General features: G+C 35.6%; 1 protein-coding gene across 1 annotated transcript; it reads right to left on the bottom strand.

Annotated features, from left to right (window-relative positions):
• Positions 1-1,117: 1,117 nt before the first annotated feature.
• marchf5 (membrane-associated ring finger (C3HC4) 5) lies at positions 1,118-19,984 on the bottom strand. Its single transcript, XM_039671706.2, has 6 exons — positions 19,633-19,984; positions 10,485-10,687; positions 5,873-6,003; positions 5,611-5,794; positions 3,994-4,160; positions 1,118-3,589 (listed from the first exon to the last, which is right to left on the bottom strand). Exons 1-6 carry the CDS (start codon positions 19,674-19,676, stop codon positions 3,473-3,475), a joined length of 846 nt encoding a protein of 281 aa, XP_039527640.1. The 5' UTR covers positions 19,677-19,984; the 3' UTR covers positions 1,118-3,472.
• Between the last annotated feature and the right edge of the window lie 32 nt (positions 19,985-20,016).

The raw sequence follows: 20,016 nt of genomic DNA, 5'->3' as shown, positions 1-20,016 counted from the left end.
CTTTTGATTTAATGAACAAAAGATGCTAAATATCTTTTTGTTCCATGAAATGATTGAAACAACATGAGGTTGCGTAAATTATGACTGTATTGTATTTTAATTTTGTGGATAGTAAACTTTTAGATTACTTTCCGATCCAAAGATGCGTTTCGCATGTAGTTGGAGCGTTTGTTGCACCCCGAATCCCTTTAACTGTTCTAGAATCAGCTCAGAGTTCTGCAACAGATGCTTGTGGTTCTCACCATTTCCTGTAACCTGATGTCTCATGTTGTTTGCTCATCATACTGTGGTTGAACACTAGACAGAATATTAGAGTAAACAAGTCTAGAAGAGCGTTACTCTGCATGAATGAGTCTAAGATGATGTTGCATTCGGTTCAGATGTGAACTGCAGTCGTGAAGTAGAAGCGCTTCTTCAGTGCTGACTGTCTTGTGATACTGGTTGATATCGATTGGTACCTAATCGAGTTTATTAGGTGGTTTAGAAGTGCAACACTGGGGACTCTGTATCTGTGGGAGAGATTTCTGTTTAATGATCATTAAACAATTGTATGAACTCGGTTGTTGTCTCATTATTTGTCTTTGATCTGCACTTTTAATATTTTTTAAAGATAAAATTTATGCATGTTACCTGTAAGTTATTACCATAAAAAATCATTTAACCCTTCACTTCATCAATGCACAGTGATGCAGTTTTACATCTCAAAATTATAAGATGCAAATGTGATGGTTTCCACTTGCATATTACTTGTTTTCATAACTGGTTTTATTTATCTGGATTTATTTATCTTATGATTATATCCAGTGTTGCAATTGATGGAAGCATGTCCAGCTAAAAATCTAAACCGGGTTAGTTTTACCTGGCCTAGATTCCGCATGATTTAATTATTCATGTTCCCTGCAACGCCTCAATTGTACGCTTGAGTTTTCTTCTGGGAACGAACCTGGAACGAACTTAAAGGGTTAGTTCACCCAAAAATGAAAATTCTGTCAGTATTTACTCAGCCTCATGTTGTTCCAACCCCGTAAGAGCTTCGTTCATCTTCGGAACACAAATTATTTAAAATCCTCCTGGTTTTTAGTCCAAGTTAATAACTCAAACTGCCCAACACACAGTCAAGCATTGGAAAAATACATTTATTTACATAAATCAACCAGTAACTATAAATTCAGAAGCCGTATCTATACAACTCAGCAATTTATACAACATACATGTTCTGTATTTGGCATTATGCTTCATCTGTACAACAGGAGACCTTATTGTGCCATGGAAATTATACAGCACAATTAAATGCTGAAAAGATGGTGCGAATTTAAAATCATATTTAGGCAACAGAATAACCGTCTTGCAGTTGATGAAGATAAACACATTTTTTTTGCAACTACGTCAACATTGAAGGGATAGTTCACTTTGAAATTAATTTTTGATAAGTTTTAGCTTACCTCAAGGGCACCCAAGATGTATGTCTTTTCAATTTCGACATTTTTTTGGTCAAACCGTTGTTGTCTGTCAGTCATATATTTCAGGTCTATGGAGCCCACCTCAAAGAGCATGCACAGAGAAGTCAAAATAAAACATGATTTAATGACTCGTGAATGTAAGTAGCCTACACATTGATGGCCTAAGACACTAAACGAGTGGTTTGTGTGAGAAAACAGTATTTATATAGTTTTTACCTCTTGTTAACAGCCGTCGAACTGATCTGAATCAGATGTCCAACTGAACGGTGACGCCGGAAGTGGAAGTGATCGCGTGCGTATGTACGTCACGCATTGTATTTCGGAAGTTTTACCTTTCACTAAACATATTTAGATATATCGAAATCGTCTTCCATTGCGATTTCCCGTTTATCTAAATATGTTTAGTGAAAGCTAAAACTTCCGAAATCTACGTGTAAACAATGCGTGACATACATACATACGCACGCAATCACTTCCGGCGTGACGTTGGAGACCGTTCAGTTCAGTTGGACTGATTCAGATCAGTTCGACGGCTGTTAAAAAGAGGTAAAAAAATATATAGACCATTTCACAAGATGTAAACAACACTGGTCCAGAAGCACTTCCTGTTTCAGTTTGTAACTGTTTTCTTTATTTCACATGTAAAGAAAACATCTTAAAGATGTTTGTTTAACTTTTTGATTCAGTTTTAAATGTTCTGTTGGTTGTATTTTATCCCAGCTTTTATGTAGTGTTAAAAAACTGAAACAGGAAGTGCTTCTGGACCAGTGTTGTTTACATCTTGTGAAATGGTCTATAAATACTGTTCGTTTGCTCACACAAACCGCTCTTTTCGTGTATTAGGCCATTACTACACTGTATTTATATACTATTTTCTCCCCGATTAGCTTCTTGAATAAGAAGTCATCAAACACAATGATTCAGAAAAAATGGCTTGTTCACCAAATGCACTTGTCCATCTCGACCATGTGACCTTTAAGACCCACATATTGTCGTGGTGTAACAAAAAGGCCACTATTACTCTTAAAAGTTCACTGTTCTACCAGAGGCCATTTATCTATTATGAAACAGGTTTATTAACAGCAGTTATGAGGCATCCGGTTACCATGTTTTAATAGAGTAATCGATCAGCGACCAAACACTCAGACTGGATTCTTAGTTTCTACAAGGCTCTTAACACACTAAATCAAATTACCACATGATTTCTGAATTATAAAAGTGACTCCCTGAAACTCAGACATCAACACTACAAAGATGGAAAATAAAGATGATCGGCCGAGCAAATTATGTGAAGGCAGGCAACACGATGAATATCACAAAAGCTGTCAGGATCATATTTCCCCCCATAATCAGCATAAAACTGTTTCAAAAAGCCTATTGTTAGGATTTTTTGATTTGTGAAATATTTGTAAAGCATAATTTTAAGTATATTTTATAGCCTAGTAGGATATGATGCATACTAAATCTAATTCATATTGAAACAAAAAATAATAATAATAATAAGCAAAATATATTTTATTTTTGGGTGAAATGGGTACATTTCTTTGAGTAGTTTATCTGAGAAGAACCACCACAAAATAAAGGTTATTTTATTAGCTCATTATGAACTGCTTCTAATGTTTAATATTCCGTTTGTTAGGCTAATTAATGGAGGACGAACCAGCAAAAGTGCTTTTATGTTGTTGCAAAGCTTCAGAAAGATGTGGATTCACCCCAAACATTTCTAATTCAATATAAAACAATCACTTATTAATATAAAACGTTCTTGCAATATTTATTTTTCCTCAATCTCTTTCTTAAAAGGTCAAAGCCCATAAAATAAGTAACACACGACTCCTCGGCCTGATTATGTCGACTGAAATAAAGCTGATTCACTGTTCAAACTCCAAACAGAAGAGTCACATTCACAGGGAAAAGAAAACCAAATCCAGCGTCTGGAAAACATGTCCAGTAGTGTGGCGGCGCGGTAGTGTCTCTTAAAGCATGGCGGTGGATTGAATCGGTTGATGAGCTCAGGCCTCTTCCAGCTCGGGGAAATTAAGGATCTTGCGATGAGCCTGCCGGAGATACTGCTGCTGCTTGAAATAGACCTTAAACGCCCCTTTAATAGCCACAAACGCAATGCCACCCTGAGAGACAGAGAGATAAAGGTCATCAGTATGAGGGTACATGTGCACATATCATAGACTTGGGGCCAGATTTACCAACAGCTCATGCAAACCTCTTGTGGCGTAAAAAAACTACAGTCAGGATTTACAAAAGACACGCAGTGAAACATTAGCGCTGAAAAGGCGAGGACAGGGTTATTTATGTGGCTGACCTTATTGCATATGCATTTGAAGGAGTTTCCCTTTCAGATGCAGAGTTTATGGGAGGAGAGTATTTCAATGAATCAAGCATAATGATTTACTTTTTTTTTTACAGGTTAACTAACATCACACTCCCATCAGTGCTGTTTTTGGAATTGCGCTCTCATGCTAATCTGCCCTGTTTAGTAAATCTGGCCCCTAGTTTTCCACCATATTTCTCATACCAGAATGGTCCTCTGAAGATTTGAGTTGACGCTGCTGAACATCAGTTTACCCACGATGGTGGCGATGGTGGGGAACACGAGGGCTCCGCACAGGATCCGTGTGGCTGACACGTGATCGGCCAGCGGACTGGCCTCTGCCGGGATCCTGGGCACTGGGCAGCCGATACCTGAGCATGACACATGGGTAAACAGGGCCTAAAACTGACTAAAACATAAAGCTTGCCACAAAGCTAAAACTACTAGCCTAAATATTATAAATGAAAAACAATAATAGAGATCAGTTACAGTAGTTTTCAGGTAGAGACGTAATCAAATGTAAAATGACCGAATGGGCTTCAGTGTATAAATTGTTTAACCCTCATTGAAGTTACAAAAGTTATTCAGTCAAGAGCATTGAGTGATTTTGTCTTTTGTTGTTTGACTAAAATTGGCTGCTGTCACTTTAAGACTAATGCGCTGGTCCAATATTGATACTGACACAAATGCGTTGTCTTTATCTATTTACGTTCACTTAAGCCATATGTTTACTAAGATACTAGTAAAGTATACCGAGAGGAGGATTTTGACAAAATGTTGTGTGAATTTGCCCATTGAAGCGCAAGAGGACAAGAATGAGAATTCAATTCATTATGTGTCTGCACAAAACTTTGTGCAGACACACAGGGTGAATTGAGTTCCCTTTCGCGTCTTCTTGTGCTTGAATATTTAAATTGGCAAAACTCAAACTTTCGAGACGATGTTGTGCTGGTCTTGAGCTGTTGTTCATGTTTGTTCACGAACATGTTCTCATAACATTATATTGTTACAATTCATAAAACAATGTTACGAGCCAACTGGTGATTGTCACCGTTTTATATACTTTTCATCAGCTAGTTTAGTTTTTCATTGTGTCGTTTTAAAATTATACTGACAGTTTAAACTGGTTTCAAATATTGCATTTTGAATTAATATTGTGTAAAATAAGTGATCATTTACACTTCATTTGCAATCAATACATTTTGTATTAGTGTTAAAAATTCACATTTCCATTAAGACGATAGAATTGTTTATATTTGTTTCTGTTGGTAGGAAAAAAAATGGCAGAAAGATGTAGATAGAAATCACAGGTCATGATAAATTAGGAAATGTCTATAAACTAACACTAAACACTGAATACCTATTCAAAATATTAAACCATATATATTTAATTAATATAATAAATATAATTATTAAATATTAAACATAATAATTGCATTCAAAATACATGCATGTGGACATTTATAAATATAAAGAATGTCTAAAATTATGTAATAGGCACAGATTATATCATTTTGTATTATTATAGTTTTTATTCATATTTAGAATTATTTTTTATTTTTGTCATTTTATATTTCACTTTAATTTTAGTTTAATTTGTTATATTTTTATGTGCTTTTGTCTTTTTTCATTATCATTATTTAGATTTTATTTACCTTTATTTCAGTTTTAGTTTATTTCCATTAAAAAAAATATTTAAACTAATTAACTAAACAAAAATTGTAATAAATGTTGCCTTAACTAACTGAAATAAGATCTAATATTTTAACAAAAATGTTTTCATAGGTTTAGTTAAAGATAACAACCCTAGTCACCACTGACCTGGAAAGATACTGTTGAGGATCTGAAGCTTATTGGAGTATTTCCTCCAGATGCGGAGCACGTAATCTTCCCAGCGAATCATCTTCCCCAGAATAAGCATAACCGGGATGGTGGGCAGGCCGATCAACAAGAAGAGAGGATCGGCCCGTTCCATCACATCCAGACCTTCCTTATGACCCACAACCTGAGAGAAGAACACAGACAGATTGTTACGAGTCAAATAATGCTTGTGAAACCCGTTGAGCTGCGAGTGACGTCTCACCTGCATGACAGTCACAGCCCCGTACGTGACGGCCGTCCAGTAGATGGATCCCACCATGATTCCAGCAGCAGCAAACGGGCAGGCCTTCGAGATCAACCGGTCTGCAAGATCCAGCACATACACCACCGGCCCTGGACACAGACAAATGTACTGCCTTCATTTTTAAGTACAATCAACTTGGATGTTGAAGTCATTTCAACTTAAAATTAAACTGAATGAATCTTGTATAACATTTTTGAAAACTTATTTTGATGAGTTAAAGCAATGTAAAAACATGTTGTTATAGCTTATTATTGATCAAATAATTGTTTTTAACACGCTCTTTTAAAGGCTATGATGATGATGAATCCAGAATTGAAAGGAAGAGTGACTCTGGTTTGCATCTCTCCAGCAGGGGGCAGAAGGTGCTATTCGTATTTGGATGTGAAACATGGTGTTGGAAATCACTGTGTCAAGATTATTCAACCAAAATTGATAGGAGTGATAAATCACTTTATCGTTTGTTCCATGTGTGACCAATGATGATTAAATCTTACATGACTCATGAATAAAGTTTTACAACCACTGCAAAGCACACAAGTCTCAATGACCTATGCTTTATGAAACGGTCCTAAAAAGGAATGAGGAAATGCTCAAAGTGGAAATGAAATCATGTAATATTTACTGACCTACAACCTGCTTTCCTCTCAACCTAAAAATACCCTCCACTGCAGGAGATGTCTAGGACGACTCTCTGGAGACTGAAGAGGGCATTCATTTCCTCATTTCTCTGCTGAATCATGACTGGAGTTTCATTTCCACTTCCCATTTATATTACACAGAGCTTTTTAATCCAGCGCTGTACCTGAAACCACAGCTCTACCAACTAAAGAACTTAAAAGAAAGAGTTTAACATTAAACATCTCAACGATAGTTCAGATTTTACCTGAAAAATTTAAAGAAAATGCATTTATTTTTGTATAGAGAAAATTGAGAATGTATATTTTTGTATTTTATTATTTGATAACAATTATGGACAATTTAAAACCATTTACTGCCTGAATTGCAGTAAAAATACTAAAAACTTATTTTAGTTAGTATGATACAGATTTATCATACTAAAGTATTATATATATGTACACACACACACACACACATACAAAATAATACTATTAGTATGATAAATCTGTCATTTTATGTCATAACATACATAACATATACATAATATAATAATATACATTATGTATAATATATATACATAATTTTATATATATATATATATATATATATATATATATATATACACACACAAAATAATACTATCACTATATATATATATATATATTACGACACAATATATATAAATGACAGATTTATCATACTAATAGTAATAAAGATTGCCCTGAGATATATATATATATATATATATATATATATATATATATATATATATATCAGGGCAATCTTTATTAAACTAAGTGAACAATTAAATATTATTATTATAATATTATTAAAATAATATTTTTAAATATTATTTTATCTCATATTTAGGCCTGAGAAAACTTATGGGCTGATTGTCTTTAGTACAAAACCAAAGAACAAACAACTCCTAAACAAATTCGTCATCCGACCAAAAAGTTCCTGTAAAGGTTGTGAGAAGTTTCTATGTGTAAATTAGCCTTCAGCGCATATTAATTCAGCTCTCAAATGCAGAGCAGACACTTTCTGGTGTGTGTGTTTGTGCATTGAGATCACTGACCCCTCTCAAGATTATGAATATGGAATATTCTGATGACAGCGCCGGAATCCGGTTGACTTTCTCTCTGGGACTGCAGTCAGAACCTAATGGCTACTGGCAGCAGGAAACATTCAGGCATTTTCTGCTGCCGGCCACAGATTCTGTTATTAAGATCATTAAAAATAAACTCCACTTAGCAGGAATACATCTGCAGTCTATTCTCCCTTGTTTCACACCAGCTGAGCACCTGCCAAAAGACTGCTGAGGAACAAGGACTTTCTGTTCCCAACAAACCCTCTCCAACGCCAAGCTGCGTAAAACAACTTCAATGTGATGTCATCTCAAGCTGTACAGGTCTGAAGAACATCTTGAAAGTTAATCAGGAGTATTACATTTGAAAAAGACAGATGTTCTTTCGTCATCTTCGGATCTGCCACTTTGCTTAAAAAAGCAATTGCATAGCACACCATTTAATACCCATCCATCTCCATTTCAGACTCCGTTTCAAACCATAGAGACCTACCTAGGGAGCATTTAAAGGCATCGTATAAATAATATCATGTCAAATATCTGCTAAATTATGCAGCCTTTTAATATTAAGATTGAATCATTTAGGCCGAATTCAGAGAACATACTTCAATTACTTCCTATATAACTGATTCCACATAGGGAAAAGGAAATCAATTGAAATGTAAATCACTTGGAGGTCTGAATCTGAAATAACTCTATGGGTTCAATAGAGTAATGCATCCACCAAGACATCACGCATCAAATATAAAATGAACATGGAACATGAACACGATGTGTCCTGTTGAAGGAATGCGAGCGTGTGTGAAGAACTGCACTGCAGTGTAGTGTTATGCAGGTAATGTGTGAAGCAATTTCCCGTCAGCCTGATGTGAAAAGACGTCCTTGTCAATGTCAACTGAATGTGCCTCATCAGGATTTTCATCTGTTACCAACAGTACAAGAAGACCTTATGAAAAACATTCCTCATGTCAGAATCAGCACAATCTTGATTCGAAATCTCTAGTCCACGGGTGTCCACTGGGAGTCGTGAGAGTTTGGCTCACCACGGCTGCATTTATTTGAATGGAAATACAGTAGCAACTGAAGCAATTTTAAGTTACGGTTTTCTATTTTAAAATCGGATCAATTCCTGTGATGGCAAAGCTGATTTTGCAGCATCATTGCTCCATAGTCTTCAGTGTCACATGATCCTTCAGAAAGGGTTGGGATGCTGCCTATGTAGACTGTGAGGCAGTTCACTAGGCTCTAGAACTGAACAAGCAGTAACATCAAGATCAATTTATAAATTCATTCATGAATCGGACTTCACTGTTCACACAGCATATCGACCCGTTTCAAGTCTTTCTCGGACAATTCAGAACGCAAGCTCACAAAGAACCTAAAATATTGCCATTGAGAAACCCTCACTAGTTTCTCAAGTTTGAAAGTTGAACGGGGAGCATGATTGAAGCAATTTCACAGCTGGCCACGGTAACCCTGACAACCGTATCCCAGAATAACCCCCTTGCTGTGGAAAGAGACAGAAAGCGAGAGAGGACGACAGACTGGCCCTCAGGAGATGCAGTCTGAGGAAGATTATTAGCACACCGTGAAGAGAAACTAATGCTGTTAAACTCTAACCTGATCAATTACGTAAGCGATGAAACACAAGAGGATGAAAAATGACATTTCATTTCATGAGCAGCAGATTAGTGGAATCACAAGCAAAGCCTCATTACCAATATCAAAAGAGGGATTTCTCTGGATTCAAGATTGACCTACTAAGTGTAAAAAAAACATGCAACTATTCATAACCACTGCAGTGACATTTGAGGAAGTTTGATAAAGTCTATGAAAGCGAAAGCATGTCACAAATGTCTAGAATTCAGCTTGTAATGTGTGGTATGTAAAAGTGAACGGTGTATTTTATTCCCAGCAAATCAGGAGACGATGTATTTAATATATTCACTTTCAAATTGGCCATTAAAGGTAGAGTAGGCAATTTCAGAGAAGCTAGCAATAGCAAACTAGCTTTGAAAGTCTGAGATCCCACCCTCCCTTCAAAGCGTTTTTAATGCCATACCACCTTGGAAACACATGAACGCACACAACCAGAGCTGACTTGTACCACCTGACTGCTGCAGATTGATTTCAGCGTTGAAAGTGTAGACAGAAAAGGATAAATCCGCAGATTGTCACGGGTCGCCATCTCGTGATTACGGTTGCAGTGTGGCGTGAACGCAGCAAAAGCTTTTTGTTTTAGTTCAGGAGGAACTGTTAACGTGGCTGCATTTTGTGGCGCTCGGTGACTGTCTGTCTACTACTCTAGCCTCACTGAACGTGCTGAAAAAATGTATCACAGTTTCTACCAAAATATTAAGCAGCACTTATTTCAAAGTTGATAAATAATAAATGTTTCTTGAGCATCATCAAACGTAATCGCAAAAAAAACAACAGGTTTCCTGAACATATAATGTTCAGGAAACGGAAACCTGTTTTTTTGCAATTACGTTTGATGACACTTGTTAAACGTGTTAAAGATTAAATATTTGAATTCTGAGTTGTATATTAAAGGGATACTCACACTTTTTTTGGAAATAGGCTCATTTTACAACTCCCCCAGAGTTAAACAGTTGGGTTTTCCATTTTAGAATGGATAGGATACTGAAGTCAATGGGACCAGAAACTGTCTGGTTACTGATATTCTTCTAAATATCAGAAAATCGGCTGAATGCATTCGAAAAATAGTAAAACTCAACTCTTTAACTCTGAGGGAGTTGTAAAATGAGCCTATTTCCAAATAAAAGTGGAGTATCCCTTTAAACACTGGTACCAGATCAGTTTTTAAGAGCTGACTGACACTTCAGCATTGAAGAGCTGTCATACCAAGCTTAGGGAACACGATGAGGTACTCAGCATTGCATTGTGGGCAGGCGACACGTGCGGTGCTGTTTCCCCTCTGCTTCTCATCAACCCAGCGCTGAAGACACGACTGATGAACCCACTTAGTGGAACCACGACAGCGGCACGGGCGCACCCACTCCGCAGTCCGATCATCCTCATCTGTGGCAAAACACACCCAGCAACTCCTGCAAAACACACGGAAAAATAGAGAGAGAGACATCAGCACTTGCTATGCGTTCCTACAATGATTCAGGGTAAAAGTATAGAAACAGAAAGGTGAGGAGAAAGTTTGTCATGTTATTGTGTAAAGTTCAAGGGAGTTATTTTTATAGTTCAACTCTTAAAGCATCAAGGGAAAAAAAACACAGAGTAAAATGGGTCAGTGACTAAGCACAAATGAAACCAGATTCACCAACCGAACATTTCCAAACCAGTGTGTTCAAGATAAACTAGTTTTATTCACAAGGGTTTTATCGAATTAATTACATAATATGCCAATAAATTACTCAAATTATCCCAATTGCATGGACAATTCCAAATGACTGTTTTTGCTGAGAAAAGCTTGCAAATAAAGACAATTTAAAAACAATTAAGATCATCTCATTTAATTTTTAGATTATTGCAGCAAATCCCTGAATACACTCTTAGAAGGCTTCTGTCAGGCGCTTCACACACAAAACCTTTTAGGTGCTCCCATCATGGGATCATTTCATGTATTTAGTCTTAATCGATTCAGTTATCCCTAGAATGTTTTTAAATAGCCTATTAAACATGAAAGCATTAAGCATTTCTCACGTTTCTAGACCCATTAAACCCTTTCATCTAAAAGTGTAGATAAAAAGATGCTTTAGAAGACAATATCATTTATTTTAACGTATAGTATCATGATAATAATGTCAATCCTGTAAATAATCCATGTCAGTGTTTCTGCGCTGTGGGAGGAAAGACAGAGACTTTCTCTCAGGTTCCTGCACCAGATTTTCCGTTCTGTCCGTTTTTTTTGAATAAAACATGAGGGATGAAGAGCTGATCAGGTGACTGGGGTCATGAACCTAACCATCACATGACAATCACAGACCCAAGAAACCATTTGCAATTTCATGTACCTCTTCGTCTTCTATAAAACATGACCTGATCTCAATTTAAAATCAACAGGGAAATCTTTCTGTCCGTTACAATGAGGTTTCTTTTGTTATATAATATGAACTCACAGCATTTATTAGCCAAAATCTTAATCATTATTAATGCACTGTGAACTAAAACATTAACAAAGTTCTTAAATTCTGTTATACATACTGTTCATTATTAGTTAATGCCTTAATTAATGATAAAAAATAACACCTTATAGTAAAGTGTTGCCAAAAATACTTTATTAAATAAAAAAAGTTGGTATTTGTAAAACAAGCAACAGGCTGGAAGATGTGTGATATGTTTGTAATATCATTTTTTTTTTAGTTTTGCAATTCTGTTTCGTAGAAAATTATTTTAGATTGTAATATCATTTTTTTTTTAGTTTTGCAATTCTGTTTCGTACTAGAAAATTATTTTAGATTGTGTCTAGAATGATTCTGTCCTGAAAGCAACTATCATAGATGAAGAACAAAAGACTAGAAGAAAATTAAAGAGTGAGGAAAGGAGAAGAGCACTTCACAAAGACGATTCTCCATGTTTCTTAAGATCCTGCTTCTCCTGTTCCTGTAACCCAGCCTCCATCATGACTAACATCAGAAACACAATCATCCACGTGAAACCCAAGACATCTGGCCGTCGCCCCTCACTCAAACTGTCCCGTCAAGGTCAGACAAGCAGATTATCAGCTAATAAACCAGCTGAAACTAATTGTGCTGTGAAACAGAATCTGATTTAAGCTTGTTCGCCTTCATTCAACAGGGGTAAAGTTTCAAACTACAGGTTATTTTATCTGCAGTAAATACACACACGTATGACGTATGAGATTGTCATGATGAGATTTTTGTCTGTTTTGTGAAAGAAAAATTATATCATAATTCTTTAAACCACAAATAAATAAAGAAAATTAAATCACTAATAACATTTTAAAATAGACAAAATATAATAAACTATTTAAATAAATTATACATGAATATTTAAATACATTACACAAATACATATAAACTACCATGAAAATAATCAAATAAATATTAATAATATGTTTTTTTAATACTTAAATAAACTATAGAAAAAACAAATATATTATAAATTAAATATATATATATATATATATATATTACAAATTTCTCCAACACATTTTTCATTAGTGTTTAACAATACGGATTTATTTTTTCTGTCTTACTTGTAAATTAATAATAAAAAATAAATACTAATAATATTTTTTAAATACACAAAAAATTAAACTATATAACTATACAAATACGTTATAAACTACTACGGAATAATTCAATAATTTTTTTTTTTTAAATATTCAAATGAAAAACTACTACTACTACTAAATAATAAATTATTATACATTTCTCCTACTAATTTTACATTAGAGAGGACAGGGTTTAACAATGCAGATTTAATTTGTTCTTTTCTTACTTGTAAGTTATTGATTCTCTGAATCAAAATTACTAAAAAATAGCATTGAATCATGATGGTGTTAAAAGATTCCCAGCTCTAATAAAAAATAAATACTAATAACATTTTTTTAAATATACAAAAAATAAATTATTGAAATATACTATATAACTATACAAATAAATAAACATATTTTTTTAATATTCAAATGAAAAACTACTAATAATAAAAAATAAAAAATTATTAGAAATTTATCCTACTCATTTTCATTAGAGAAGATCATCTTGCCTTGTAATCCAGGGTTCAAAAATAAGGCTCTGTAGTTCATATTTGTTTTCTTACTCGTAAGTTCATGATTCCCTGAATCAAAATCAAATAGAATTGAAACACGAGTCATTAAAAGTCGTTCCAAGCTCCAATATTTTGTGGCCATGCAATATAGATCATAAACCCTGTTCTTCAGTGCTGACTTATGCATTGCTCAGATCAACCACTTTTTACTACGAGAACATAAACATGCATTTATTATAGCACCTTATCTCCACACGTGCAAACATGCAAACTTGAGAATAATAAGGCCAATAAAACTTTGACTTTGTCCAGCTGAAGAACTGTGATCACGTTCTGTTCACAGCTGAACACATATTACTTTTCCGCACTGTTTGCGATTATGTTTATGATGGTTAAAATACCTCCAAATATACTAGACCATTTCCTGTTAAATTATGTGGATATTCCAGGAACAAATGCCGAGAAAGCAGGATTCTCGATTTTCATTATTCAGACCTAGCAGAATATCGCTCTAATGTCTATAAGATACCATCAGGAGGTCAGAAAGTCGATACCACTCACCTTTCTTTACATGTTAAGAGCCCGGCTACATGACACAGAAACACAATCTATACAACAGCGAGGGGGGTCTCTGGAACTGATAATAGTTTAAATATCCTGAACTCTAGAGCCCTAACACCGGCTACAATTTCACACAGGATGAGTTTGCTACCGTTGGCTGATGTTGAATTAAAAACTGGAATGATAAAAGGTTACATGCTTTATTTGGATTTTAGCCAGATAATGTGGAAGCAGTTTGAGGAGAAACCCTCTTTTGGTGTTAAAGGGGTGATGAACTGAGAAATAAAATTTTCCTTGAGCTTTTGACATCTAAGAGGCCAGCCAGCATATTATAAGTTTCAGAACTGAAAAGTCCTTGTTAGTCCAATAAAAGCTTTTATTGACACCAGCCTCAGCAAACGACTCGTTTTTCAAAGTGGGGAACTATGACGTCAAAGAGGATAAAACACCACCCCCGCAGAAGAAGATCAACGCCTACTATAACACTGCCGGTTTAGCCCCGCCCACCGATTCACACATTACACGCATAGCAAAACTGTTATCCACCCACACAGCAGTGGGCGCTTACTTCCAAGTCTTCAGTGTGAGACGCCCATAAAATCGGAGCGTTTTTCAATTGGGCTCAAACTATGGTAGAAAATAGCCTATTACTTATTCATTTTGATGTGTTTGAATTGCAAAAACCAAGCGAACGTCATAAGTTGACCTCAGACAACAATATAATAAAATTAAAAAAGCCAGTTCATGACCCCTTTAAATAAAATCATGCAAGGTGATTTACTAAAGTTTGCGCTCGTCAATTTACTGGCGTTTGCTCCATTATTTAACGCCCAAAAAAAAAAGCATGCTAAACCAGACGCTAACTCGCGCTGCTCTTGTTCGATTGTGTTGGTCATTATGGAAATGATCCGGCTGCTTCTGTGTTCTTTAATTTGTGTCGTCAGTAGATCACGCGGAGAACTTCACACTCTCATGCTAATCTGCCCTCCCTGTTTAGTAAATCTGGCCCTAAATGTATTAAACACTGAACAAACACTCCAATAAACCCCAAACCATATATGAGCAATAGCAAAAAGAAGGCCAACGGTGTGCTTCACAAGTGTTTCAAACCACACACTATCCTGCATGGTCTCATTGCTACACAGATCAGACTGTATTTAAAGAGGCATTAAAACCTCGGCACAATGCCTTTATTCATCGGGCCATGGTCACGTGACTGTGGGAACCCGAAAAACCTTTCAGCCAACAGCCAGCAAGAGAGAGTTCTCCATCACCGGGGAACCGACATCAGAGGTGTCTCCGAGACCCAAGCCGTCTCTACTACATAAATGGCACGATTATTACTTTTTGTCTGGCAATAAATCGTCATATTAATAACAGCATTTATCCAATGCGTTTCAATAATTACACTGAACATGGAAGCAAACATGTGACTTTTTTTCCAAATATTATTTGTCAGATAAATAACTTAAGTTTAGAGTTTTTGTTTTTTTCTCATATTTAAAATATAAAATGTTTTCCTCATATTTTGGTGGTTTATGCAAGCTTGTAGGGTATTAAAACACATATACCCACCAGACATCACTTTTGGCCACTACCCTCTCTCTCTTTCTCTGTGTGTGTGTGTGTGTGTGTGTGCGCTGTCCTCCATTATTCAAGTCCAATAGTTTTAAACAGAATTATTATGCGATAGATTGTGACTAGTTTACAGTTGGTTTCACTAGTTGAGCACTAGCAACATTAGAGTTTATGTAATTCAGTCACTGGTTTCCAGTAACGTCGGTCATCTTGAACTTGTGGTCTATATTTGTACTTTGGGGGTCTACTGGTGATCCATAAACACACACACTCTCTCCCCTGCGGTCAGTCACAAGACCCATCCACGAGATCACGTTTCACCAGCAAAAGTATAAAGCCAGGAGAAACATGAATTCATACGCCACACAGAATTACCAGCATACTTAAAACTACATTTATATTATTTGACATGTTTAAAATACAATAAAAGAGATATCCTGACAGCAATTTCCTCTTAAAAATGGGACTTTTCCAGGAGTAATACTGCAAAAATCCCAGTGCAAAACAAGAACTTACCCACACATTAAAGTCACCATGAAATCAAAATAGAAAATTCTCTTTTTTATGGAATATTGAAGTATTTAATAAACGTATCTGTGCACATCATTACTTTTTTTAATTGACGTGCGCTCGTAATCTTAAATCAAATGAACTTTCCCTCCTGCCAGCAACGACATCAATAGCAAACCACAATGATCCAGCAACACATCCAATCAATTCCCCATGGAAAAAATCAAGTCCTGCCCTACATTTGATTTTCTTGTTTGAGAAGCCGTTTCATTCAGATACGTCACAATAGGGAAGAAAAGACTCCGAAGCGTCCACGACCTCAGATCGCTTGGACATGGCTGTGGTTACAAGAGGTAAAAACAATATAAATAATGTTTGTTTTCTCCTATTTCTAGGCCATCAATGTGTACTTACATTTATGAGTCATTAAATCATGTTTAATTTGGACTTCTCTGCGCATGCTCTTTGAGGTGGTGACCATAGACCTCCATTATATGACTGACAGACAAGAACGGTTTGACTTAAAAATATCAAAATTGAAAATATTGTGGAAACAAAGACACCTACATCTTGGATACCCTTGAGGTAAGATAAAACATACCAAAAATGTATTTCAAAGTGAACTATCCCTTTAATGCATCCACTAAAGGAGCCTGTACAGTATAACTACCTCAGAGAGGACTTAATACAGCTAGGTGGAACAAACTGTAATTTGCACTAATATCTGTTCAAAACAAATGAACAGAAACCTAGCATTGGGGATTTGTTGCTTTTTCCTGTTGTACAGAACTCGTACCTAACCGTGACCCCAAACTTTGTGTGTACCAATACATCCCCCAATGCAAAACCACATTTCATTCAAACAGAACATAACACCAATAAGGTCCAAAAGATGCTGGATTATTTCACAGCTTTTAAAAAAAAACAGCCTGTTTTATCCATGATGATATGGAAAAACATCTGTGCAGGGAAAAACAATAAGGCAGGGAAAGTGAGGTTTAAAAACAGCCAAAATAAATGGAGCCAGCTTTCTGAATACCGACGAGAACAAAAGAGGGTGATAGAGAGTCTGCCACGTAAAGGTCAGACAGGATTTAAGCATGACCCCATCTTTTCAAGCATAACCGGTGAAGAGCTGCATTGCAGAGAGAGCAGCTGCGGGTGGCAGGCCTTGATAAGACCGTGTGTGTGTGTGTGTGAATCTGATGCTGCTGAACGGCTATCTGCTTCACACAGACCTGTGAAGGTTGTTGCCTCAGTGACGGACATTAGAGAAGGATGCAGGATCCATTTGAGAGAGATGAGAGCTTTCACCATGACAACTGACACAGATATGTCTAATGTGCCAATAATCCACTTTACTAACACTAGTCCAGCACTTTCCTCTAAATATACTTTTCCTTGAAATGTAAACAGAAGTATGAGACGACGACATGTTGAAAACACACCTACTAGCTGCATGCTCTACTGTTAAAGGAATGGGGTTACTAAGATTTGCATAGATTGGGATTAATACAGTAAAAAAAAATATTGTGAATTATTATTGCAATTTAAAATAACTGTTTTCAATTTGAATATATTACAAAATGTAATTTGCTCCTCTGATGGCAAAGCTGAATTTTCAGCATCATTACTCCACGTGATCCATTAGAAATCATTCTAATAAGCAGATTTTCTGCTCAGGAAACATTTATTATTTTGAATCAATGTTGAAAACACTTGCTTAATGTTTTTGTGGAAACAGTGATGCATGTTTTCTTCGATGAACAGAAGTTCAAACGAACAGCATTAATTTGAATTAGAAATCTTTTTTAACATTATAAATGTCTTTGGCACTTGTAATCCATTTAATATGGAAGCTAGTGTCTGCCACGTAATAAAAATACATAAAAAAGGAAATTGTTTATATCTTGCAATTCAGACTTATAACTCGCAACTCATGAAAAAAGCCAGAATTGTGAGTTTATATCTAGCAATTCTCACTTTTTTCTGATAATTAAAAAAAGAAAGAAAAAAAGAAACCAGAATGGCAAGATAAAAAGTCAAAATTACTTTTTTATTATTTTTATTCTGTGGCGGAAACAAACTTCCATAATTTAATGCGTACTTGCTGAATAAAAGTATCAATTTCTCAAAATAAAAAACTACTGACCCCAACTTTTGAATGGTAGTGCATGTGTATTCAAATATAAAAGATTCTAGCATCTTGCTGTCGAGTGGAAGGACAGATCTGCTCGAGTGTGTGTCGAATCAGCAGCATCAATTTTCTAGTTCATTTTGCAAGCGCCGGCCCTCAGGCAAACAGGACAGTCTCAGTGGAAAAACAAGGACAAGGTCAGGACACCGAACAGCTCGACTCTACGCAGTGACCCAATGCATAATTACTGAAATGAGAACTTGTCCATGTAATTTACCAAAAATGCTCCTAATTTTAGAAAATGTGCAATTATAGGGAATATACAATATGTGTGACCCATGAGGGTCAATAAAAACTAACCACAACAACAGTGTCATTATAAACTTCTCTAGGGCACACTGTCCTCCAAGCTGGGTTCATTATAAGCATAATACTCAAGAATCAACATCCCACAAGCCATGTGGCAAAAGCTTCTTTGAGCTTTTCCAAAACCATCCAGTGTCTTGGTCAGGTGTGCAAGTCAGATTAAACAGAAATCATGCCTCATGACTTTTTTACGACTGCTTTACTATTAAATAAATATGAAATAAATAAATAGCTGTGATTGTTGATTAACTCCGAAAATAAACTCCAATCATTCTACAGATCATAAAACATACAACATTGTGAAATGTAAACTGGTAAAACCAGTAACGTTTGCAATCACATGGCACATACAAATATAACAAAAATGCTAAGCCAAGATTTACATCTATGCATAACCCGCAGTAATCCCACTGCTTAAAATGGGAATTTAATCAACTTAAAAGCTCAAATAACATACATTTGTATGGAAGACGTGATATAAGCACTTTTATACTTTATAATATGACATTACAAAATACATTTATGCCACATTCAACAGAAAACAACAGCATTTCACAGATAAAGTAACTTATTAAATAAGTAAAGTACTGCTCACATACTTACTCTTATATAAAAGCCATTCAAGAAACAACATGCTAAGCTTAGTATCTACACATAGCCCAAGACCACATTAATAATAACACAATTATCATTACGTTTTTATTTATTTGTCAATTATGTCAAACATTATTTTGTCCATAATAAAAAAATATTTTAATAAATAATGTCAATAATGATATATTGTTGCTGTAAGCCTACTATAATTGTGTCAAAATTGGAAAATAAAATAAAAATCAGTTCTACATATCGTTTTCAAATATGTATATTTAGAGCAGGGGTTGGTAAACACTTATCTACAAGTAGGCTAAATAAACAAAGGAGAAGACTGAATCAAAACAAAATTAAAAGGCCAATTCAAGGTCACGCCCCCTCGCTTAAGACGTCACATCGTGTAAGCAACAGAGCATAAACGCTCTAAACCGGTTAGCAATCACTCATTAGCAATTATAATTGTTCTTTAACAATATTAATAACTATATATGAGTGTATACTGACTGGCTGCATATGTAGCTAACATTAGCCGTTTGTTTACATTCTATTTCTTTCACTCACCTGTCCACAATCTGCTGAATCACAACCGCTCCCTCGTCTGCCATATTTACATGAGTCCACACACTTGAATACTGACTGAAAACTAAACTATGATAATAGTTTAATAGTTTAATAATAGAGATTTAATCGTCAGGCCGCAGTGAATCGCAACGCCGTGTTAAACACGCATATGGACACCTCACTGACATCAAGCAACAGCTGGAATCCGATTATAAACCATTTAAATGAATTATTATAAACTGATCTGTTAATGAATATTCATAGAAGTCTGTATTTCCAAAAACACGCAGTGACTCCATTGACTGCGCGTGAGAAAACGCGAGCGGACGCAACACCGCGCATGTGCGAGCGTTAACGTCACTCTCGCGAGGCTACAGATGCACT

The sequence above is a fragment of the Pimephales promelas genome, chromosome 11 (genome assembly GCF_988280905.1).
Source record: "Pimephales promelas chromosome 11, fPimPro1.hap1.1, whole genome shotgun sequence".
Classification (NCBI taxonomy): Eukaryota; Metazoa; Chordata; class Actinopteri; order Cypriniformes; family Leuciscidae; genus Pimephales; species Pimephales promelas.
This window is presented reverse-complemented; position numbering and strand designations above follow the sequence as displayed.